General features: G+C 55.6%; 7 protein-coding genes across 7 annotated transcripts; 3 read left to right on the top strand and 4 right to left on the bottom strand.

Moving 5' to 3' along the window:
* Positions 1-7,690: 7,690 nt before the first annotated feature.
* On the bottom strand, positions 7,691-8,015 carry IUM83_03415 (putative ubiquitin-specific protease; the record flags this gene model as incomplete). The annotated part of the gene is made up of 2 exons (XM_067927415.1): positions 7,691-7,792; positions 7,869-8,015. The coding sequence occupies 2 exons, from the start codon at positions 8,013-8,015 to the stop codon at positions 7,691-7,693; spliced, it is 249 nt and encodes an 82-aa protein (XP_067791709.1).
* Positions 8,016-8,346: 331 nt separating this feature from the next.
* IUM83_03414 (uncharacterized protein) lies at positions 8,347-10,188 on the top strand (the record flags this gene model as incomplete). The annotated part of the gene is made up of 3 exons (XM_067927414.1): positions 8,347-9,598; positions 9,662-9,738; positions 9,817-10,188. The coding sequence occupies 3 exons, from the start codon at positions 8,347-8,349 to the stop codon at positions 10,186-10,188; spliced, it is 1,701 nt and encodes a 566-aa protein (XP_067791689.1).
* A 115-nt stretch (positions 10,189-10,303) lies between these two features.
* IUM83_03413 (ATP-binding Cassette (ABC) Superfamily) lies at positions 10,304-10,869 on the bottom strand (the record flags this gene model as incomplete). Its single annotated transcript, XM_067927413.1, has 2 exons — positions 10,304-10,732; positions 10,792-10,869. 2 exons carry the CDS (start codon positions 10,867-10,869, stop codon positions 10,304-10,306), a joined length of 507 nt encoding a protein of 168 aa, XP_067791791.1.
* Positions 10,870-11,171: 302 nt separating this feature from the next.
* On the bottom strand, positions 11,172-11,906 carry IUM83_03412 (uncharacterized protein; the record flags this gene model as incomplete). Its single annotated transcript, XM_067927412.1, has 1 exon — positions 11,172-11,906. One exon carries the CDS (start codon positions 11,904-11,906, stop codon positions 11,172-11,174), a length of 735 nt encoding a protein of 244 aa, XP_067791967.1.
* Positions 11,907-12,804: 898 nt separating this feature from the next.
* On the top strand, positions 12,805-14,486 carry IUM83_03411 (CAMK/CAMK1 protein kinase; the record flags this gene model as incomplete). The annotated part of the gene is made up of 8 exons (XM_067927411.1): positions 12,805-12,945; positions 13,019-13,091; positions 13,153-13,277; positions 13,368-13,454; positions 13,530-13,683; positions 13,765-14,027; positions 14,101-14,179; positions 14,245-14,486. The coding sequence occupies 8 exons, from the start codon at positions 12,805-12,807 to the stop codon at positions 14,484-14,486; spliced, it is 1,164 nt and encodes a 387-aa protein (XP_067791690.1).
* A 407-nt stretch (positions 14,487-14,893) lies between these two features.
* IUM83_03410 (uncharacterized protein) lies at positions 14,894-21,983 on the top strand (the record flags this gene model as incomplete). The annotated part of the gene is made up of 14 exons (XM_067927410.1): positions 14,894-14,986; positions 15,119-16,194; positions 16,297-16,753; positions 16,819-16,929; positions 17,014-18,123; positions 18,196-18,434; positions 18,512-18,670; positions 18,754-19,160; positions 19,228-19,401; positions 20,290-20,600; positions 20,675-20,848; positions 20,912-21,200; positions 21,274-21,340; positions 21,875-21,983. 14 exons carry the CDS (start codon positions 14,894-14,896, stop codon positions 21,981-21,983), a joined length of 4,776 nt encoding a protein of 1,591 aa, XP_067791858.1.
* A 28-nt stretch (positions 21,984-22,011) lies between these two features.
* Positions 22,012-23,013, bottom strand: IUM83_03409 (Vacuolar protein sorting-associated protein 13A N-terminal domain; the record flags this gene model as incomplete). Its single annotated transcript, XM_067927409.1, has 2 exons — positions 22,012-22,553; positions 22,635-23,013. The coding sequence occupies 2 exons, from the start codon at positions 23,011-23,013 to the stop codon at positions 22,012-22,014; spliced, it is 921 nt and encodes a 306-aa protein (XP_067791655.1).
* Positions 23,014-24,136: the final 1,123 nt, after the last annotated feature.

Genomic DNA, 24,136 nt, shown 5'->3' with positions numbered 1-24,136 from the left:
CAAAAGTAGCTCCTCTACTTTCTCAAATACTTATTTCTTATTGCGCAGGACATAAGTCCAACGCCATGACGTGTTGTCGTCAATGATGCTCAGATAGTATTTAATTTTCCCGCAGCTGCCATACACCCCAATTGTTTTCATGGGGCCGTTTGTGTCCATGTGAATGGTGCTAATCGGGTGTTCTTCTCTCGAACCCTTCGCATTCCGGTAGGACATCCTCCGTTTCTTCATCTCTGCACACGTTGTGCAGAAGAACGGAATTTTTCTTAGACCTGACGCGGGTAATTTTGGCATTCCAGCCACTAACTTTGCGCTTAGCATCGCAATAACTGCCTCTTTATTGAGGTGACCTAGTTTGACATGCCACTCTTGCAGTGTGCGCCCAAACCTTTTATTATTAAGGTGAGCTAGCGGCCTACAGGGCCCTTGCTTCACTGCGTTGTCTTTCTTGTATTTTGAATATAATACGCCCCGTTGATAGCTTTCGCAACAAAAACTAATTCGTTTTTGAAAAGTACAAATTTGCACTCGCCAGTTAAGAATCCCAAAATTTGGTACCCACTACGCCTGAGCCAGAACTCGCTCAGAATGTTCGAGGTAGCGTCCGGTACTAACGCAATATTTTTCGAATAGAAAAGGTCTAATTCCTCGTAGACCATGCAAATACAACTTTATTGTACCAATATGTGTAGTTGAATGCATAGAGCCCTGTGCAAATGTAAACATGTACTAGGTGTTGGACTCCTTCCGCACAAACCGCGCTGTCTCGCTGGTTAGGCCATGCCCGCACCCTGAGTCAAGTACCCAAGAATTTGTGGTTAGATACATTTCATCATCTAACAGAAATGGATACAAACTTCGCACCTTTTTCTCGAGCTCAGTCAGCATACCGGCGAAGGACTTAGTCGTTTCAGCAATCTCTTGATTGCTGTCCCTGTCTGGCTGCTCTTCCATGTCCGCGTCGCCGTCCGCTTCCTTACCCGCGGCTTGAGCCTTGTCCGTGGCGTCAGCATTCACTGCGTTGAGGACGGTATCCATTGGCTCATCTTCGTCACTGAAGGGCAGCGTGCCCTTTCCCGGGGTCACGGGCACCTCGAAGTTGCTCGGAGGCGGGCTCGTGTACCCATCAGCTGTCGCTGGTGACGCGACGTGTTCAACGTTGCACGCGTCCACCGCCACGGCTTTAGCCAGGCACTCATCCAGTGGGACTTCACGTCTCACCTTGGCCTTGGCCCTTCCCTTGCCGTTGCCCCTCATCTTGGGCGTTGGCTCGTGGACTTCCTTGCGAGCCTGGCAGCTTGGCCTCGACCAGATGTTCCGGCAGTGCACGCCAGCTGCCTTGTCAAGTGCACGCTTGGGGCGGTTGATCATCTTGTGTGGCTCAACATTGTTCATGTTGTTGTGCTCACCACCACAGTGGTGGCACTTCATTGCACCAATGTTGTAGTGCAAATCGCGCACCGGCCCGTCTACGGCCTTGCGCTTGCCAAGCACAGGCCCCTTCGGATTTGCAGGAGCCGCGTTGACATGATTGACCGCCTTTCCGCTGGCCAGAGCCCAGATCTCGCTCTTGCTCTTGGTGCCGAAGATGGCATTGAGCTTGTCGCTCACCTTCTCGAGCGTAAACCCATCCTGGGTCAGCTCAACCGAAGAGCCCCACATGTGCCTCGGAAGCACTCCGAGCACCATCACCAGCATAAGCTGGGAGGTCAACGTGTGGCTGTGCGGAGCCTCGTGCGCGTTCACGTTGACTTGGCTACGCACAGTGTTGAGATCTTGAAAGAGCTGTCCCACGCTCTTGAAGTCGGTGTTCACCATCTCCACGAACTGCCGAACCAGCCCGACGACGCCTGCCGCGTTGCTGAGGCTGTACTGTTTTTCAACGAGCCGCCAAATTATATGGACGGGATCGTCCATGTGCTTGGAATCGCCCGGCAGCGTCTCGCACAGCAGCCGCTTGATGTACGACGACTGCTGACTCAGTAGCGTCTCGTGCAAATCGTGCTGCCATGCCGCGTCTTTATCCTCTGCAGGAGGACGCGGCGGCATTACCGGATGGCTCTCGAGCAAATCCTCGAACCGAGTCAGCAGCTTTGCACGCTTGTGCTGCAGCTCCTCCAGCGCGCGTTGCTCGCTTAACGCCTTGAGGTGGATGACCAGCTTGCTCTTCCATGATGCGAAGTGCAGAGGCTTTCCGCTGAACCGCAGCGAGTCGACCGAACTCTTGTCAACTTGGGGCTTGCTCATGTTACTTGAAATGTTAAAATGAACAGAATACTGTAGGTAACTCTCAACAATATATTACTCTTAACCTCTTATTCCTATGCCTACTACTCTAGGTCCGATGTCGGTACCTGGAGGCAAAAGAGGAAGTGAGCTCGTCTTCGGACTGCGTCCTCGACAGCTCACTCCTCGGCCTCTTGTCGTCATCGCACTATGGATGGCAGGCAGCTCTCTGCCTGTACTATCCAGATCGCAGCTGGCGATCTGAACATCTTCCTCTCGTACTTGCTAATATAAATATTAACACCTTAACGAGGTTTTTCTTTCATTATTCATTTACTCGACTGGCAGACAGGCGTTGCCTGCTGCCATTCTACGAGCGGGGCGCGCGCTGCGCGGCTCCTCATTCAACAGTAACTATCATAGGTAGTCTCTTTGATAGGTGGGATCGTGCGTGCGATTGGACTTTCACAACCTATCATTGTGCAATTCACATGATGGTGATGTTTTCAATGTACTGTCATCCACGGCGGGAAAATGACAAGTGATGGTACTATCCCAGAAACGTTTCCAAATTCTGCCCCAAATGACAAAAGCTGGCGCTCAAAACTTTTCTGGCACTCAGATCTGTAACAACTCAACCACGGTACCGTGCGCCAGGCGGCAACAAAATTTGTTGCATTTAATGCAACAGAAGCAACAAAAGCACAGCGACGTGATTGCCACCGCTGATGGCGAGCATCAACGTGGCTTCTGGCAAGCTGCTGAGCCTGCTGCCTGTGCTGCTGGTGCATCTGGCGGTGCACTGTCCGCAGGCACTCAACATTTCCTTCTCCACCTCCGCGGCGGTGGGGCAGTCCACTTGGGAGTCGAAGCTTGCTCTCATGGCCCTGCGCGGAGTCATGACCTCTTCCGCCTCGTACCTTCAATGGCAGTACTCCAGCGCGGCGCATGCCACCTGTTAGAACCCCTCTCGCTGGGAGGTTCCGTAGCGCACTTTGGCGGTAGAATGCAAAAAAGAAAGTGAGATTGAGAATCTGTGGCCCTACGCTAGTCCTGCAAAGTGGATACACACAGCTGGTCGCAACTGCCCGGTGCCCCCAGATCTCTGGTCAATCTTCAACAATTCCCCACAGGGTGACCAGTCTTGGGGCCTCGACCACCTTGGTCATCAAATCCGCCGGCATGTTTTCGCCTTCGTGATACTCCGGCTTCAGGACTCCTCTCTTCGTGTAGTCTCCTACGAGCTTGATACGCACATCGATGTGCTTCGCTTTCGCGAACGCACCCTCGCCCTCCAGCTGCTTGAGAGCAGCCTGATTGTCGACGCGCACCGTCATGGGCACCTCGTGCTTCACGCCCAACCCCCCGAGCAGTTCGCGCACACCCAAGAGCTCCGTGGCCATCACTGACGCGGCCGTATACTCCACCTCCATCGTCGACAAGGACATCCCTCCTTGCTTCTTGCAAGTCCAGCTGATGGGCATTCCGTCCATCGTGACCAGCCCGCCCGTGACGGACTTCCGGTCCTCTTTGGCAGCCGCGAAGTCCGCGTCGCTGTACGCGACCACTTCCAGCAGCTCGTCCGTTCCTCTGTCTCCTCGCATTCGGAGCCGCAGCTCTTTCGTCCCGCTCAGGTACCTCAGTACTCTCTTGGCCAGCTTCCAATCTGTCACAGTGGGGTCGTGCGTGCGCCTCGATGCCTTGTGCACTGCGAACGCGATGTCGGGCCGCGTGCAACGCGCGACCCACATCAAACTCCCTACCAGTGATTGGAACTGCTTCACAGTGACCACGTTATCTCCTCCTAAGACAGGCAGCTTCTCATCTCTAGCTTCTTGACGCTCGTTGCACCCCACTCAATTGGGGTGCGGACACCGTGTGCGAACTCCATCCCGTGCGCTCCTTCAGCATGACCAGGATCGCTATTTCCTGGTCCAGATCGTACCCTTCCTCTTCGCTGTAGCTCACGCGCATCCCGAGAAACTTGCTCGCTGGCCCCAAGTCCTTAATAGACAGCACAGTCAGCTCTGAGAAGAACGCGTCCACTGCCTCCTGCTGCGTACCCGTGACCAGCAAGTCGTCCACGTAGACGCCGACGACCAACAGAACCCCTCCCTGACGCCTGGAGTAGACACACATATCGGTGAGGCTTTGTACAAAGCCGATCTCAACTAACTTCGAGTGCAGCAACTTGATCCACAGGCGTCCAGCTTGCTTCAGCCCATAGAGGGCTTTCTCAAGCTCCAGCACCAGCTCGTCGTCGCTCGTGACGCCCAGCTGCTTCAGAATCTCGTCTGGAATCGCCATGCCCTGGGAGATCCGGATGTAGGTGGCGAGTTCAGCCTCCTTCCTCGCCTTCACATAGGCATTAAGTACATCACCACGCTTAGCGGGCACCCGCCACTTCCGCGCCAACACTAGTATCAGCCTGACGCTGCTCATCTCTATTACGGCGGCGAACGTGACGTTGTAATTCACGCCGAACTCCTACTCATTCCCGCAAGCAACGAGCCGCGCCTTCAGGCGCTCGATCGCCTCCTCCGCATTTGTCTTCGTTTTGAAGACCCACTTTGTGTGCAGTACGCGGACCCCTCGAGGCCTCCGCACAACCGTCCACACTCCATTCTCATCTAGCGCCTCAGCTCGTCGTGTATGGCTTCCAACCACCGAGCCTTGAGGCGACTACGCATAGCCTCCCCATAGTTCTTCGGATCCATCTCAGTCACGCTGTTCACTACGTTGTTGCTCGACTCCTCCTGCTGGGTGGCCTCGGCCGTCTTCTCCTCAGTTTGTCGAGCTACTGAGCGCGTCACATGGCGCTCTTGCGTGTAGCCCTTCCGCTTCCTCTGCCTGGACCTCTTCTTCGAGCTGCTTGCGGCCACGGCTGCGTCTCCTGCAGTCTCTTCTTCGGCCCCACCCTCGTCGTCCTGGAGGTACAATCTCTGCACGTTCTCGTTCTGCGCCTTGTCGAGCGTCTCGGTGTTTCTAACGTGTTGTGTGGTCACCACCACCTTGTCCTTCGGGAGGTACACTCGGTACCCCTTCGTCTCATCGCCGATCCCCACGATCATGCCCTGCTGCGCCCTTTGGGCGAAGTTCTTCCTCACTGGATCCCTGTACACCATGCAAGGTGACCCGAACACCACGATCTCGCCCAGCGGTGGCGTCTGCTTCGTCAGGAGCTTGATCGGAGACGCACGCCCAGGGTTCGAGTTAGTCGGCGCCCTATTGAGTATGTACGCGGCGTACTGCACCGCGTGCCTCCAACTGTTGACCGGCAGCCCGCAGGGAAACATCATACACCGCGCCATGTTCATAATGGTTCTGTGCATACGCTCAGCCTTTCCGTTGCTCGACTGGTTGCGTGCCTCGCTGCGCTGTCTCGCTACCCCCGTCTTCTTGCAGATCAGGTCTACGTTCTGGTACTCTCCTCCTGAGTCCGTACGTAGGACATGAACCCGACAATTAAACTGCTTCTCAAAGAACACTAAGAAGTGCTCGAACTGCTTCGTGGCAGTGTCCTTCGTGCGCGCTAAAAACACTCTGCAGTAGTTGCGATAGTGATCCACGAAGTTGATCATATACCTGTTGTTCAATCAGTCGCACGGAGCCATCGGCCCTTTCAAGTTCGAGCATATCACTCCTCCAACACGGTCGATGGGCGAGTTGCTGCCCGTGTCCTTCTTCGGTCTGTCGTTCTTCGTCTGCTTGCCCTGCGCACAGGTCACGCAGTTCACGCGCCGACAGTCCGTGAGCTCGATACCCGAGCTCGGGTCTCGTGTGAGCCTCTTAACAGCGTCGTAGTTCAAGTGCCCCAATCTCCGGTGGAACTACAGCAGCGTGCCTCTCTGGACATCACCTGACACGTCGGCCGGCTTCATAACCTCCTTATCCAAAACCGCCACGATCACCTATGACGTGCCCGCGCCTCGTCACGACACTCGCGTGCACAACGAGCATTCATCGCTGCAGGTCGACATCGAAAACCACACGCCCGCCGTTTCTGCCGGCTACAACACGACGGCCGCCCCTCTCTGTCAGCGCGAAGCCCTTCCGGTCCAGTGTGCCGTAGGAAATGAGATTGTGCACCACGTTCTCGGCGTAGTACATATCAGCCAGCTTCATAGTCTGCTGCTTCCCGCACGCCGTAACCTTTAACGTGAGGGTACCCTTCTTGGTAATGTTCAGTGCATCTCCGTTTGGCTGCACGCACGTGTCCACGTATGGCTCCACGTCCTCGAGCCACGACGCATCGTTGACCAGATGACGGCTGGAGCCGCTGTCCAGGATCCAGACCTTCTCCGCGGCCATGTTGACCTCGTTCACAGCCAACGTGATGTCCGCCGCGCCTCCCTCTTGGGTGCCTGGGCACGCAACCCGCAAGTGGCCGACCTGACCGTACTCGTGACAGCGTCGCGTTTCCGTGCGACGGAGCTCACCAACCGCGCCGACCATCTCCTTTCCGAGGTTCTTGTTCTTGGTCTCCAGCTCCCACGACTGCGCGAAGTGCGCGAGCTCCTCTGACTGCTGCAGGTAGTCCGTCCCGGTCTCATCCACCTTGGCCATCAACACAGAGCGCAGGTCCGCAGACGCTTACTGCACGATGTTGTTCGGGACCAAGTAGTCCGCACCACCCCCGCATGCTTCTGAAATCGCTACGAGGTACATATAATGTTCTGGTCACGTGTGCTTGGGGTCCTTAGGCGCCGTGAACAGCTTCATCGCTTGAGTAGGCGTGATGTTCGTTTTGTTAGTCTCCAACATCCTCCCCATCTCGTACTGCAACGCTGGCATTTGCGACCACCAGGCCTCGACCTGCTTGTTGTAGTATCGCTCTGCTGTACCTGACAGGTAGTTCCCTAGCAAGTCGACCTTCACATCCTCTGGCCACAGGAACCCGCAGGTGGACTGGGCAAGTGTCATCTGCCTCTCAAAGCGTCTGCCCCACTCTAAGAAGCCCGACCCCAAACCGACGTACAGCTCCTTGCCATTCAACGCGCGAATGGCCAGCTTCATCTGTTGAGCATCAGGATAGCGAATTGCCTGCTGTCCGACTCCAGGCTGCGCTGCTGCAGCTTGGTGCTGTGGTGCCGGCGGAGGTGGCTGCTGAGCCTGCGCCTGCGCTGCAGCATAGAGCCGCTGCAGTTCAGAGAGTTTTGCCGGCGGCAGCCTCACTGGCGATCTCGTGATTGGCGTGCGCGGCGATCCGCCGAGTTGGTCAATGTGCATGCGTGCACCTCGACCAAGGCTTGATGCGAACAAACTCGTGTCCATGGGGGGAGTCAGGATCGGGTCCACCTTGCTCTCGCGCTTGGCCCGATCTCCCTCCAGCGTCTTCTCTAGCTTGGCTTGCGACTCCTCAAGTCGACCCAGCCGTTCGATGATTCCGCGTGAGTGCCTGCAAAGTGGGTACACATAGCTGGTCGCAACTGCCCGGTGCCCCCAGATCTCTGGTCGGAGATCTTCAACACCACCAGCAGCGGGTGTACGAGCTGCTTGTTCCGCTGAAGAGCTCAGCCAGCTTGTCGAGCTTCGGTACGTTGCGCTCGTACGGCGCGGCCGAGTGCTGGAACCCACCACCACGTACAAGCGCAGCACGCGCCTGCGCGTGTTCGTGAGCAGCACCCTGACGTACACGGCACGGCGTCCAGCAGCTGCGTGGACACGGTGAGCAGCGCGTCCCAGCGCTTAGAGCGCTTCAGGCCCTGGAACGTCAGCTGCGTCAGGCGCACGAGCCCCGCGCAGTGAAGCTCCGGGTGCACCAGCAGCACGCGCAGCAGGCTCAGCAACTTGTCGGCGGCCACTTTGGTGCTCACCGGCACACACTTCGCTGTGTTTTTGTTGCTTCTGTTGCTGTTGTTGCCAAGCGCGCAGTACCGTGGATAATCTGTTACAGCTCTGAGTGCCAGAAAAGTTTTGAGTGACAGCATTTGTCATTTGGGGCAGAATTTGGAAACATTTCTGGGATAGTGCCAGCATTTGTCATTTCCCCCCACCTCACCGAGGAATTCGGTACATGTAGTTTAATTCCTCAAGGGGAAAAAATCCGTGTGGCACATCTGTATCGGTGTGGCGCACACAACCGCCATTAGTGTAGCCATTCCGGAACGAAATCGCTGGATGATGAGCGACGGCGCCGACGCCACGGGCGTGTCGGACGCCGAGCTGTCGGCGTGCGTCGCCACGCTGCAGAAGCTGCACGGCGAGGAGGCCCACCAGCTTTTCCAATCCTCGCCGCGCTTCAAGCCGCTGAGAACGGCGCTGGTGCCGCTCATCTCGGACCTGCGCGCCAAGTTCTTCCACGGCAACTCGGCGGCCAGCGACAACTCGCGGCAGGAGCGCAAGCGCGCCAAGAAGGTGGAGCGCGCGCGCCAGAAGGCGCTGGACCAGCAGTACGTGAACAACACCAAGCTGCGCGCCGAGCGGCTGGCGCGACTGGCGGTGCTGCAGCAGCAGAACCCGCTGCTGGCCAACGTCCCGGACGGCGTCGCGGCCGCGGACGAGCCCATGCTGCTCAAAGAGAGCGGAGAGGAGGCGAAAAAAGAGGAGGAGGACGCAGAGGAGACCGAGCAGCTGCACTACCACCGCGCGTGCTACACGTGCAAGGTCAAGTTCCGCAAGCTGCACCACTTCTACGATCGCATGTGCCCGTCGTGTGCCGAGCTCAACTACAAGAAGCGGCTGCAGAACGCGGACCTGCGCGGACACATTGCCGTCGTCACGGGGGCGAGAGTGAAGATCGGCTACGAGATAACGCTCAAGCTGCTGCGCAGCGGCGCCACGGTTGTGGCCACCACGCGGTTCCCGAAGGACGCGGCCTTCCGGTACGCGAAGGAGAAGGACTTTGAGGCCTGGAAGGACAGGCTGCAGATTTACGGCATGGACTTCCGTGACCTGGGTGTGATCGACAAGTTCATGGACCACATCGAGGAAACCTTTGGGAGTTTGGACATCTTGGTTAACAACGCGACGCAGACGATTCGGCGCCCCGTGCACTACTACAAGCACCTGATCGAGTGCGAAGTGGCGCCGGTTCCGGAAGATATGGCTCGCGTCAACCAGATTCTCCGGGGCAACGCGAACCTTCTCGGTAGCGCTCCTGCAGCTGCGAATGTAGAGAGTGGTAATGTGTCAGTCAACGGCGCTGCCATCGTTAGCGCGAACAGTGGCTCTTCGACGGCGATCTCCACTGCTACTGCGTCCGCACCTGCATCGGTGCACCTCTCGCAAATGCCTCTTGTCGCCGAGGACCAGCATTCCGAGGAAACAGCAGCCTTGTTCCCCAAGGACCAGGTCGATAACAACCAGCAGCAAGTGGACCTGCGCACTTCGAACTCGTGGGTCAAGAAGATCAACCAGATCGAGACGATGGGTATGTTCATGTGCTCTGCTTTCTTACTGTATCGTAAGTGTTGATGAGTGCTGATGTGTACAGAGCTCGTGGAGGTGTTTGCGATCAACACGATGGCACCGTTCATCCTCAACAAGCGTGCCATCCCCCTCCTGGGGAAGGTAAGCGTTTTTCATCTCAGCTGGTGAAGACGATGCCTACCGTCGATTCTCACATATCTATTTGCTCGCCGTGCTCAGAGCAAAAACCCTCGTCGGTTTATCATCAATGTCAGCGCCATGGAAGGCAAGTTTTACCGCACCAAGACGCCGAACCACCCGCACACGAACATGGCCAAGGCAGCAGCCAATATGATGACGCGGACGTGCGCCGAAGACCTCGCTCGCAAGGGCATCTACATGAACTCGGTCGACACCGGCTGGATCAACGACGAGAACCCTCGCGACGTGGCCGTTCGCATTGCGGACACCCACAATTTCCAGACCCCCTTGGACGAGATCGATGCCGCAGCGCGTGTGCTGGACCCCATTTTCGCTCTGTACCAGGAGGGCCACACGGACGAGCCTCTCTTCGGCCAATTTCTGAAGGACTACATGGTGTCAGAGTGGTAAACCCCACTCCCCTCACAGCGATTGAACAACTCGAATGAGGAATAGAATTCATGTGAACACTTGTGATGTACATGGACTTGGAAGCAAACTAGCTCTCTTCAGTCGAACCCCCTGCTCAGTAGAACACCGGTCGCAATGGAGCGGGCGGGGGATCGAAGCACGCCGGCTGGATCCAAAACCCTGGGCACTCGCAGCGCACGAAAATGGCAGCGAGGTAGGCGCCAGGGTCGAGCATGGCCATGCAGGCCTGCACGAACTCCTCTTTCTCGATGTGGCCGAACCTCTTGGTGATGCACATGTGCTGCAACAGCGTGTTCGGCGCCAGGTCGTTGTCTCGGGACAGCCCTCCGGCCGACATTGCCAGGTAGGCCATGACGTCGTGCTTGAACCCTTGCTCGGTGAGGAGGCCTCGCGGCTGCGTCATCCACACAGGGAGACTGGCAGCCACGGGGTGCTCTGAGTTGGCCACCGCCACGAACTCGTGCACGCTTTTGTTGTTCCAGTGCAGCGTCAGTCCGAACAGCGTCGAGTCGATGGTGGGCTCCTGCAGGCACACAGGTGAGATGGTTCACTGCAAAGCTGACAACGTGTAGCTGAACGCACCGATAGCAGCGCGGACTCCTTGATGATGCCGCGTTCGTAGCCTGTCGGGGTGTCGCCGGGTCGTCGCATGGGCTCCATTGTCGTGGTGGTGGTTGTAGGCGGCTTGTCCGGAAGCGAGCGAGTTTGAAAGTGAGCTATCGAGCGAAGCCAGAGTGATTTATCTTGTTGTCTTGAGCGCCTGACAGGCGGAGGACGCTTGAAGCTGCAACCGAGATGGACCAAGCAGTCATCACGCCGAGACAGTCATCAACCGCCGCTAAGGCACATTTTGTTTACATTTCCAGTGGTCGCAGCGCTGCTTGTATCATGATTTGAATCAAGTCCACGGTTTGCGGAACGCTCTCTCTACGGCACTGAAGCTATCCTGCAGCTTCCAGAGGTTACATGGCGTGGCTAGTGTCCTCCGCTACTGCCATCGGCGGCGATTCTGCCGCTGGAACGGAGCCCTCTCGCACCTCGTCGGCCGCCTTCGCTGGTGTCGCCGGCGGCGCTGCCTCCTCCTGCACTGCGTTCTCAGCAGGTGCACCCGCATCCTCTCCGGGACTGCTTACTGCCTCGCTTTTTTCTGCTGCATCGGATTGCTGCTGCGGGCTGGTTTCGCTCGGAGGGGCTACGGCGACTTCAGCGGTCACCACGCTCGCGATGTCGGCATCATCAGGCTGCTTCGCTTCTGGTTTGGCCTGCTCCAACTGTCCCGGCTCCTGCTCTTGCTCTTCCTGCTCTTGCTCATCGAGTCGAACGATTTTGTCCAGGACAACCGTCCGGCCGCTCCAGACCCAAGTCTCACGAACCTTCAGCGTCTCGCCTTCCTCCGCCGCAGCGCGCGAAAGCACCTGTCGGTCGCGGAGCCACCACTTGCCGCGCCGGGCTCCTACCGCGGCGTGCTGCACGTAGACGCACTGCTGCTTCGGGGCAGCTGCAGCCTTTGCGTCGCCCCCTCGTCGCTTTGACTTGGCGCTCGACGCCACCTTCTCGGGCTTGTGCTGCTGCTGTTGCTGTGGGCTGTCAGCTCCGGTAGCTGGGGACGCGGCAGCGGCGTTCTTCTTGCGCTCCTGCTCGAGCTGCAGCTTCAGCGCCTCCAGCTCGCGCTTGAGCGCCTCGACGTCGTCGGCCATGGCTCGAGTTCGCCGTCGGTCGTGTGTACGTGAACGCTGCGAACGGTTGCGTGGGACAACGGGTGTAGCCATGTGTGGTTGATGTTGAAGGACCATCACTCCTGCATGACTTCAACTTTCGGGAGGCGGCAGTGAGCGCACGAAGTGCGGACTGGCTTGGTGCACGCTGAGTTCTGTCAGCCAAGTTGGTATGGATACTGCTGAGCTCGAAGCCGCCGTCGGCGAAGCACCTCGCTCAGCGTTTCTGCAGCGAGCGTTTGGCCAAACGCGCATCGAAGCAAAGCTGTCCACAAGATCTCTCCTCGTGCATGTACTGCACTTGAATCACCAGATTCGATCCCAATAGCGATACACTACGACGTGCAGTGACGCGTGAGGACTAAATGAGCGCGTAATAATGAACACGTGAAGCTCTGCTGAGGGAACTGCGGTGTCTCGTCCTCGCTACGCGCGCTGCTCGTCCCTCCCCTGACGCGAGGGCAGGAAAGCTGCTGATTGCAGGCCAGGCCAACCACTGCCACAGCCCCGTCGCAGCCAGCGCCGCTGACGCCGACTGCTCATCAACCACCGCTGCTCGCTAACCGACAATGGCGGTGACAAGGCGATATGCCCGCAGAGCCTAAGCGACTTGCCTCACTAGCGGCTTCAGCAGCGGAGACCATTGCTGTCCTTGAGGTCCTCGAGTTGAGGACACAGGGAAAGATCCGCGTTAAGGACAGGCCCGTCGTTCGAAAAATGTAGCGCGAATGTACAGCAAATGGCGCGATCAATTGCGGCCGCGCTTCAAGGGGATCTCTTGGCAGATCAGTCGCCAGGCCCATAACGGAATCTGCGAAGCTGTTGCGACGTGCGATTCGGTTGGCGCTGCAGTGTATTGAGCGAGCGGTCGAGCGAGTTCATGGGCGCTGCACAGTCCTGGTGCTGCGGGGCCAAGGGCCGAGAGGAGAGCCTGCTGCTGCCCGGTAAGCGGCGGTCCAACGGCTTCAAGCACGTCCACGACGTGCACGCCGTCACGTCGCGGCCGGCGTCGGCGCCGCAGGTGGGAGAGGAGGCGCCCAAGTAGATGGAGGGTTCTTCTGTGTGTCGCTGACTCTGGTTGTTTGTGCCGGCAGTTGATCAAGTTGCAGGGCCCGGCCTACAGCAGCGGGAAGATGGAGTCCAAGTACGAGATGCTGGACGAGATCGGTGCGCCTGGCGGTGGGTGAGAGCTGTGTAAAGGCGGTCTCTGACGAGGGTTGCGTTGTAGGGCACGGAGGCACGTCGGTCGTGTACAAGTGCAGAGAGCGACGCAGTGGAGTCGTGCACGCCTGCAAGATTATCGATCGGCGCGCCGTCGAGCGAGAGCATAATGTGCTGATGGAGCAGTTCCAGGCGAGTCGCACGGATGGAGACACTAGCGGTCGTGCTTTCGTTGTTTTCGTGTTATTGACGCCGGTTTGCTTGTGGGTTTTGCTCGTTCAGGTTGAGATCCAAGTCCTGCAGTCGTTGAAGCACCCGAACATCATTCACATTGCAGACGTGTTCTTGTCCCAGTCCAAGATCTGCATGGTGCGTCGACGGGGAAGAGCATTTTGCCAGGCTGCTGTTGTGCTTACTGAGGGCGGATCTGGTTTTGCTGCGCAGGTGACGGAGTATATGAGCGGAGGCGAGTTGTTCGACTACGTCGTCGACAGGGGAACGCTGTCCGAGGTCGAAGCCAGCACGATCGTGCGTCAGATTACGTCGGCCGTTGCCTACTTGCACGCACGCGGAATCATTCACCGAGATCTCAAGCCAGGTACGGTTGTGTTGCTGTTGAATTATGTGCTGGGAGTGAGTAGCTAGCTAACGTCAATTCTTGGCCTCGTGCTGCTACTAGAAAACATCATGCTGACAAGCAAGTCACGTGGAGCAGACGTGAAGATTATCGATTTCGGGCTGGCCAAGTTGCTCGACGCAGACGACAAGACGGCTTCATTCCTGGGAACAAGAGGCTACCTCGCCCCCGAGATGCTGCAGCGCGAGGCATACTCCATGTCCGTGGACATGTGGGCGCTAGGTATCATCGTCTACGTCCTGCTTTGCGGCTGCCTGCCTTTCGACGATGATGGCGGCAAGATCGCCAACGAGAAGGCAGCTCGGGTACGCTACTTTGCCGGGCCTATGCGGACGGAATCACCGTCGACGATTGCTTACCGATCCGTTGTTCGTGTAGGCAAAGTTCGGTCTACGCTTCCCGCGCTGGGCAAGTGGTCTGTCCGAGAGCGCAAAGGATCTACTCCGACATTTGCTTGGTACGCTCTCACTTGCCTCCTCGAAAGTATCAGCTGAAACTCACTTGTGCGATGCAATTGTTCAGAGGTGGACTCGAGCGACCGATTCACGGCAGAGCAGGCGCTGGCCCATCCGTGGGTCACGGGTGCACGCACGCCGAACAAGTTCCTCAAGTCGCCCAACTACCTCCGCTCGATCAAGCAGGAGCAGATCAGCCAGAAGATGAACGGGCGCATGGCATTCGCGAACGGCAACGGCGTGGAGGTCTGCAACAACAACGTGAACGGCAACGGGCTGGCGATCAGCGTCCGGAGACAGTCCCGCTGAGGCAGGCAGTTCAAGTTCGTCAGCCGAGCAACTATGTAGAAATTTGTATGATCCAAGTTGAAGCCATATCGATTTTGCGGTCCGTTCATGTCGCACGAAGGTCGTCGGTTTTTCGGGTACCTTCGCGCGACCTCCCGCGTTGCTTCACCCAACGCAAAAGCCGACCAGGCCAGCGCCCCGACGCTCACTTGCTCATTTGCCCCGCCGCCGCGCCGTCCAAGAAGAAGAGCAGCCCGCCCGCGCCTGCTCAAAGCACGTGGCCGGACAGAGGAGATCCGTGCCCTTAATCTGCCGGCGGTCCGGTGCCCAGCGGCGCTCTGAGAGGCGCGCAATCGCTCGAGACTCAGCCGACTGCGCCTAGTCTGTAGCCTTTTTGCTTGCGTAATTCTGTATCAATCGCGGCCAAGATGCGGCGCTCCTCGCGCCTGGAAGCCGCGTCGGGCGCTCGCGCCCCGCGGATGTCCAAACTGATCGCGCAGCACGCGCAGCGCGTGCGCCAGGTCCGTCCTCTTTCGCCCCCACAAAGGCCCTCAGGCCCGGTAGTTTTAAGCCCCCAGCGGCTCAATTGCAACGCTGTAGATGGAGATCTGACCGGCCCTTTGCCTGTTCACTTGATGCCTGGCCGTGCGTAGGGCGCAGACGAGTCGGAGGACGAGTGGAAGCCCGACGGAGACGAGGAGGAGGAGCCCTCGGCCAGTGACGAGGACGCCGAGCTCTCGGACTCGGCCTCCTCCGAGGAGGAAATGGCCAGGCGCCGCGCCAGAGCCAGAGGCAACAAGCGCAAGGTCATTGACAGTGACAGCTCCGAGCAGGAGGAGAAGAAGAAGAAGGCGCCGCCGCGCGCCAAGACCAAGACCAAGAAGCTCAAGCGCTCCACCAAGATGCTGCCCACGCCGCCGCCCATGAAGATGAACCAGTCGGCCGCGGCGGCGGTTAGGCGCGTTGCAGCTGCGGCGGCCGTGAAGACGGAGCCGAAGTGGAACGGAGCGAGCGTGGCACATGCTGTGAAGGTGAAGGACGAGACGCCCGACGCACACCGACGACCGGTCAAGCAGCAGAAGCGCGCCAATATGCAAGTGAGCACCGAGCGGAGAGCGCAGCAGACCACGGTCTCGTACAGCGGCGTGCCGTCGAACCACACGTTGGACAACTTTTTCGATGAGATTCTGGAGTGGAAGTTCTACGAGGCATTGAGGCGGGAGACGCAAAGCAGCCACTCGTACAGCACGGTTAATGACGGCTCAGAGGAGGGCGAGGTGGAGATGGAGGCGGTGGAAAAGGTGCCGAGCAAGTTCCGCTCGTATGAACATTATTTCTCGGTGTGGAAGCCGCTGGCGCTGGAAGAAGTGCAAGCGCAGACGATCAACGCCGTGACGACAGATCATCCCAGCCCGGTGCCAGTAACGGTGAAAGGGTTCGGAGCGACGTTCATTTCGAAAAGCTGCAAGATTCGCGTTGACCCGAAGAAACAGAATGCCCCTGGCATGCGGCGCAAGGGTGGCTGGGAAAACCTATCGGAGTTGTTCATGAACGATTTAGTGCTTATTTCACCAGATCCAGATTACTTTCGCAAGGCACTGGCTTCATCTAAAGGAGTAAAAGTTGACGCCAACGACGAAGCTGCGACAGATACGCACCCAGCAGGCTACTTAGCGATCGTGGCTACTCAGCGAGCGTCGAAAGAGGGGTTAACTATGACAATTTTGAGGTCCGGATGGGGAGCGTTGGAGAAAGAGGAGAATACCTATCTCTTTAAACTCAACAATCTCGTCACGAGTGTTCGCGAATTTCGTGCGCTCTGTGACTGCAGCCATTACGGATTAATGCCTTTGCTTCTGTCCGGCGAGCACAGGCAGGGGACGATGCAGCTTGATTCTCTTGGTCTGAAGTATGTCCAGTGGCTTTCGAGAACTTTCAACGACTCGCAGAGAGAAGCTATCACAGCTGCGGCAACATCAGAAGGGTTTACTCTTATCAAGGGCCCCCCGGGTACAGGCAAGACTACCACACTCAAAGGATTGCTGAATTCGTTGCACTTACGCGAATACAATCGGTATTACAATGCCGTCCTGGATGTGGCGCGTCGACCGGATAGCGAGACAGCCAAAGCGTGGGCGCAAGTTGGAAATGAAAAGCCCCATATCTTGGTTACGGCTCCCTCCAATGCAGCCGTCGATAATATTGTGAGTAAGGTGATCGAAGAAGGGTTTTGTGACGGAGAAGGGCGGAGATACTTTCCCAAAATTGTTCGAGTTGGGAGAGGACTGGTACGTTTACTGTTCGTGCAGCTGACAAATATGCAACACAAACTTACTGTGATAACTTTTTTCAGAGTGCAAATGTTCAAAGCGTTGGTCTGGAAAATCAAGTCGACCAAATCTGCAGCCAGCCGTTGGATGTTCTTGAGGGGCATATTGGCCGCTTGCGGCACGAACTAATGGTGGTACGTACATTCCTCACATTGGTTTTGTTTTTTCTGCGAGATTTTTTTTATTAAACTCATTCAATTGTCGTAACAACGTTACAGGTTGAGCGCGACTCTGTAATTCTGAGAGATCAATTGAGGAGTATTGTTGTTTGGATTGAACAAGATCCCGCCAAGGCTCTAGAGGAACTTGCCCAAGCTGCTGCACAGCAGAACCAAGTTGCACCCCCAGCACCTGTCGCAGTTGAGTCTCCACGTTCCCCTCCCCCTCCTCCGCCTCTTGACCTGCCTCCGGCATCTCCCAATGACCATACACCGTCGTCGCCTTCCCCACCGCCGCCACCACCACAGCCAGCGTACCCTGACTCCCCGCCCCCACCTCCATCTCCTCCTGCACTTGGGTTTCCGGGCGAGGTCCCGTCACCGGGACATACAAACGTTGAGTACAATCCCGGTGTTGGTGCATTTGAAAGCGGAGAGGACGTTACCGATATGCCCGAGGAAGAGGAGGAGGAAGATGAAGAATTCCCTGCTTCTTTCGGAGCCCCACCCCCGGCTTGGGACGAACAGCAGGAAACGTTCAATGCAGAAGCTAGCGGAAAGGCTTTGAACGCGTTCTTGGATGATGGCAGCAATTCTGAAGAAGACGAGCCGCTTCCGGTGGGAGGTAATGCGAACAAACCCGGAGATCAGGAGGAACAGGACGATCCGTTTCCTGTTGTATCTCAGGCGCCAACAGACATGCCACCTACCGCTGGAGGGCAGATCGGATCCATAAACGACCCTATTCAAGTTGATGATAGTGAAGGCAACGATACGCCTGAGCAAGACGAACCACTGCCAGTCCAAGCACCGAGTGTTACGGTTCATACTCAGGTTCAGAACCTGTCCTTGGTACCGAACCACGACGGTGGCATTGTGGTCAACTCGCCCCATGGTTCATTCCCGTCTTCTCCACCCCCACCGCCTCCACCGCTATCACCGCCGCCCCCACCGCCCCCACTATCACCCCCGCCGAACGAGTTTCCTGATGATCAGCACCGCCCGTCGTCCCCGACCATTATGATGCCTCAGTCACCCCGTTTGCCCCCGCTAGCAGCCACTGACGCAACACGGGAAACGAAAGATTGGGGCCCCATCGACTACTCACGGTATCCCCCCTATGTTGCTATGGCTCAACGGATAAACGGCTGCCTAGAAAAGCTCTCGGAGGTACGATAGATAATTGCTTCCTTTTATTCCGTGATCTACTAACGCTTATTTTTGATCTTCTAACATTGTTAGGTCAAACTGGAGTTGCAGCGGTACGAATTTGCTCGTAAAGCCGTGAGCGAGACGCGGGGAAAACAGTCGCAAGCCACTCGGCAATCATTGGAGGTTTCGTTCCTGGACACAGCACACATCGTGTTCACAACACTAAGCAGTGCAGGTGTTGCTGCGCTGGATGCGAGCGCTCGATATGACGTGTTGGTCGTGGATGAAGCTGCACAAGCTGTTGAACTCTCCACCATTATTCCGATGAAGTACGTGCTATTCCAACTCATATTTTACTTGAGAGGTTGCTAATGTCCACCACTGATGATGTGCAATTGGAAACTAGATTTGGAAGCAAACAGTGCGTGCTTGTCGGCGACCCGCAACAACTTTCAGCTACTGTCTTTTCTCGTAATAGTGGCCAATCATTGTACGAGCGGAGCTTATTCGAGCGACTGGAAACCTGTGAGCACCCCGTGCACATGCTGCGAACGCAATACCGAAGGTAAGGATAACTCCGTGTTAACAATTGTGTGCCGACAGGGGCTAACGTGAATTTTGTGCTTCATTGACTTCGTGGTTTTGAAGCCATCCCATGATATCAGATTTTCCAAGAAACTACTTTTATGACGGCAAGCTTCAAGATGGAGAGAATGTCAAGGGTGACGCGTATGTGAAGCCGTACCACAGTTTAGGGTCTGCGTTCTTGCCGCTGGTGTTCTGGAACCTGCTCAGCAGTCGTGAAAAGGCAACCAAATCTGTGTCGCGCATGAACGTTGGTGAAGCGGAGTTAGCTGTGAATTTGTATCTCACGCTGAAGAATTCGTGTCCTCCGGACGCGATCGCCGGAAAGGTTGGTATGATTACCCCGTACAGCCAGCAAATGGAAGAGCTACGGAATCGCTTTCGTCGGGCGCTGGGCGATCGATACGATCAAGAGGTTGAGATTAATACTGTCGACGGTTTTCAAGGACGCGAAAAGGACATTATCATTCGTACGTCGACTGCTGATTTGTACGAATTTTGAAGTTTCTAACAATGTGTCTGCCTTTTCATGAGCAGTATCTACCGTCCGAGCTGATCCAAAAGCTGGTGTTGGTTTCCTGAACGATATTCGCCGCATGAATGTGGCACTGACTCGAGCTAAGTTTGCATGCTATGTGATCGGAAAGGAGAACACACTGCGCTCCTCGAAACCGTGGTCGGCCCTGTTGGACCACGTTTACAATAAGCACTGTATTGTGCATGTCGAAAGCCCGCAGTGCAACCTGCTCACACTCAAGCCGATGGAACGACCGTCTGAAACATCAAGGAGCCATTCTGCAGCGTCAAGAAATCCCCACCATCAACGTCAAGGACCCCAACAACACCAACCTTCCCAGTATAATATGAACCAGCAGGTGCCTCCTGATTCTCAGCCACAGTTTGGACCGGCAGGTAACGGTTGGAGAGGCAAGGGACGAGGGAACGACGGAGGGCGTGGCTCGCGACGCGGCAACCAACGCCGTGGCAATCGAGGGAGGGGTCGAGGAATGCCAATGCAGCAGTTTGCACCACAGCAATTCGCACCCCAGCAGCTTGCACCGCAGCAACAATTCCCGCAGGGACCTGGCCCGCAATACGCAACTCAAGGTCCGGGCGGGTATGGCCAATCCCCTCAGATGAATATGGCGGTGCAACGTGGTAGACCTCCGGTACAAAACGGACCGTTACAGCCACCGCCGGGGTATTACAATCCCCGCGGTCCTGTCGCTCCAGCTTTTCGACCGCCGCCAATGCAAGCGCCACAAGGGGTACCATACAGTAACCCTCCCCCGGCTTTTGCTCGTCCAGTGAATGGTGTAGCGGGACGTGGAAATGCTAATCCTCGAGATCCTCGGCAACGTGCTGGAAGGGGAGCTGGGCCTCCAGCATTTGGAAGCTGAGCTAATAGCTTTTGACTTAAATTGTGATTTAGAGACGGTGACCCTCGACTCTGGCCCGCCGGCTGTAAATAGACGCAGACTTCGCACCACTGCTTCATGCAGCGAACCTTTGGGTCGACGACAGATAGCCTTTGTCTGGTTGCTTTTCGCGTTGTGGTGGTCAAGGCTTAACGAACGTATTGTGTCACCACCATGCCAGTCCTACAAAAGTTCGTGTTTCCGATGCGGGAAACGATGCCATTTTTCGTGAGTTCGTTGCGCGCTGTTGACGACTGGAAACGAATTCATGCAAAGCGCGCTGATGCAATCACGCAGGCGGAACTCGAAGCAAACGCGAACTACGTCAAAAGCCCGTTTGCTCGCTCGGTGAATGTTGAAGACTTGCTACGCTTTTTGGACGACACCGTGTTGGACATTAATTTCATGGTTCAGCTTCCGTCGATTGAGAAATGCCTTGAGAAGTGGTGGAGGCTCTACGCCCGCGATAAGCACGTTATCGACCAGGATACGGTAAGGCTACCATACGCTTTTGCTGTGCAAGAGATTGAGGCGTACTGATGGTTTTTGGAAATCGTGACTTCTAGCTGCGCAACGTATATTACGATCTGGCCTTCGTACTTGTGGAGGCGAAAACGGAAGCGATCCACAAGAATTCGGTGTCCATGATCATGCGATCCAGTTGGACGAAATGGAGTTCCAAAGAGCCACCACTAGGCAAAAGCGAATTTTTCCGCCTCCTTTTTATTCTTGCGCATCTGGTACGGTGTTACAGCAGTGAGGAACGTGAACGCATACACTAACTTCAAGCGATTTTTCCATAGATGACAGCAACTGATAGGCTAAATGACTACGTTATTTTCTTTCAAGACACGATGAGTAAAATTGGACGCAACTATCGTCAGAAGCAAATACGCACAGAGCAGCGTAGTCGTCGACCGAGGATCCGACGCAAATCAACGCTGGACGAGATATTCAAGAATGGAGGATCAATCTCGCCCAAGCTGGTCTCAGAGCGAGATCGAGTGCAGCCTGCCACACTTTCTCATTCGAGCGCTTCTCCTAACCAAATACTTAATGTTCAGATGGGTCGAGTGCCACTCCAAAACGAGGGTAAGGAAATGCTCGTAGATCTAGTGTTGTCGTGTTTGCACCTCACCATTAGTTCAACTGTTGTATGATCCAGCCACTCTATCCGAAGACGAAGATCAAGGTGGAGATTGCTTTGTGGAGCTGTTGGAACGCAAATCCCGGTATCAACGCGTTGTGGTTGATCCTCTTCTGAACGATCGACGATTTCAAGAAAAGTTTAGGTTCCCTGGTGGTGGTGTGAATGCTAACACCACCTCCATGAATGACATGTTGATCGCCTTGAATCCGACAAGCAACAAATACTGCCCACCTCTACTGGCATCACGATTAAGGACGAAGCCGTCTCCGAGTCCGTCACGTAGTAGCGCGTTCAACCAATTGCCCGCTACTACAGGTGTTACAGAACAGGGCAATCGTACTCAACCCGCGATTTCAAGCAATCAAGCATCGAGCTCCTTACTAAATGGTGTACTTCCAAGCAGCGATCCCATGAGCAACATCAGAGATGCAAGCGAGCAAAAGCTATATTCCTCAAGAAGCACTCCAGCGATCGTGAATAAGCACAGCTCAAGCAAGCAAGATGTAATCTGGAACTCCTCAACGTCAAACGATACGTTACAGACACCTCGTGAGGAAGAGCTCATGCGGAGAAGTTTATCTCGAGTGACGTTGAAGACGCGCGTTGAGCGAAATAGGACAGCAGGAGAAGAAAGACTCAAGAACCGAGGGCATGAAACTCTGTGGCATTCGCCGAAGAAAGAAGAAAAAGAGAAGGAAGGCATTTACCTGGCCATTTCAACGTGACCACATATCCTAGTAGGGTATTCGATACTTACAGCTTGAAGAGCTGGGCTAGGTGGCGAATAACTGCTGCTCGGCCTTGCTTGGTGGATCGATAGACGACGCGGGCACCCGCGACATCCACGATGCATTCGTTTACTGACGGACGGTTGTGCAGTCGATATGTCGTCGTGGGTAGCGTCACGTTCACTTCTTCTCGAGTTTCTGGTGATTTGGGCACCTCCATGGCTTGAGTTCGGAGCGCTTTTTCAATGTGACTGGTATACGCCGACAGGTTAAGCTCCAGCGTTCCAACTTCTACTTCGACCATCGACGAACGGAGTAATAATGCGTGGAGCATTCGGGTCCGTTTAGCACTTCTCTCAAGCTTCATATGGTCTGCTGTCGAAAACGTGTCCTGTGCTTCTGCTTCTGCATTGGAAGTATTGAATCTCTCAGTGGCATGTGGACTGGAATTCTTAGCATAACCTTTCCGCACGCCTTTTCTTTTGGGCAGATGAGCGATCAGGCTGATGAAGCTGTGGTAAGCGTCTTGCAGGACAGAAAAATGAGTCGAATTCGATACATCCATGTCTGCTTAAAACACACCAGTAACGCAGAAAATGTAAGCACCTCAAACTCGCCTAATGACAATCAGATGGAAATAAAGCTTACTTGACGCCCGCAGTTCGTCCGCGATAGCCTGACCCATTGCTAAGCGCATCGCCGCTTCATTGCAGTCGATCTTGATCGGCCCAACGCACATTCGCCCTTTCAGCCCCACTTCCTCCTCGAGGTTCCCCACGAACTGCACCCTTCCAGTTGGCTTTGCCGCCACCTCTTGAGCGGAATACTTTAGACCGACGTAGAAGAACCCGTCTTCCGGTAGATGGATGTAGTCCCCTGAAATCCATTTGTACTCCGAGATACCATTTTTCAAGTCAACATAGCTAGAGTTGTTGTGGACATATTGGCGACGAACCAGAGTAACATGAAACAGCCCCACGCGCACCTCCACAAGAATTCGCAAGAAGGGGGTTCTAGTAAGCAGCATTGCGCCAGAGCAGCTGTCGACACCGATCTCAATTCCTATACCGTGCTTCGTCTTGTGTGCTTGATCCGAATTGCCCTCGGACAACCGCAAGGTCACGGAACCTATTTGCCAGTTGAGTAACGGAATAACCTTGGATGGATTGAGAATTCTAGCCGGAAAGAACTGCTTTTCAAACCAAGATGTTGTGTGAAGACCTAGCTTCCGCTGCTTGTAAATCCATGCGCGAAGTGGTTCCAAATTCATAGCATTTTCATGCTTGGTTGGGCTTGGAAGATCACCGGTCGAAGCAGCATGAGGACGTGACAAGGGTGGAGATGCTGGTCGAATGGCTAGTTCGGCGGGACCGATTGTCGAACCTCGTACAAAATGCCTCCGCTCCCCAGCAGCGGTGAACTCAGATGGCAAAGCTGCTGATTGAGGTGCCGGTGGAGATGGCAATGCGTCAACCGAAACACTTCGATTGTGACGCGACGGATGATCCGAGCCCGAATCAGTGGGGGCTATCGAAAACTCCATTGCTGACGAAATTCTTCGCGTTGGTGAAGGAGGAGCAGCTGTAAAATCGGCACGGAGCTCGTTCTCAGTCAAAGCTCGACATACACGTTGTTCGTACACCGTCATTGTTGCAACGAAGTCGGAGAGTTCCCATTGCTCTTCTTGGGTAAGTGGATCAAACTCGGGTAGAGGACGTCGTCGTGGAGATGATGGCGGGGAGAGGCCTTTACCAACTTTGGCAGAGCTATATTTTTGCTGACCTTGTTGAGAGCTTAACCCCAAAAGAGCCTTTCCTCGACCATACAAAGCAATTTCCATGGCAGCTGGGCTCAAGCTCCGCGCGTACAGGTGGATGTAGCGTTTACGGCGTATTTCTTGGAGCTCCTTGTCATCAAGTTCATTATAGCGCCACCAGCATCTCGGATCAACAGACTGAGTAGGGTCCCTCTCCTCTGACTCGTTTCGCGATCGCTGTTGCTGCGCTAGGATACATCGAAAAGCGTACCTCCACATTGCACGAAACCATTGCCTAGACTTTCGTTGCTTCTCAACAGAGAAAATCATTGTAGCGCGATCGTCCTCACCATTAGGTGGCACAGGAAAAAGAGCATTGGCCAGAACCAAGACA

This window comes from Phytophthora cinnamomi, assembly GCF_018691715.1.
Source record: "Phytophthora cinnamomi strain GKB4 chromosome Unknown Contig38, whole genome shotgun sequence".
In the NCBI taxonomy this organism is placed as follows: Eukaryota; Oomycota; class Peronosporomycetes; order Peronosporales; family Peronosporaceae; genus Phytophthora; species Phytophthora cinnamomi.
This window is presented reverse-complemented; position numbering and strand designations above follow the sequence as displayed.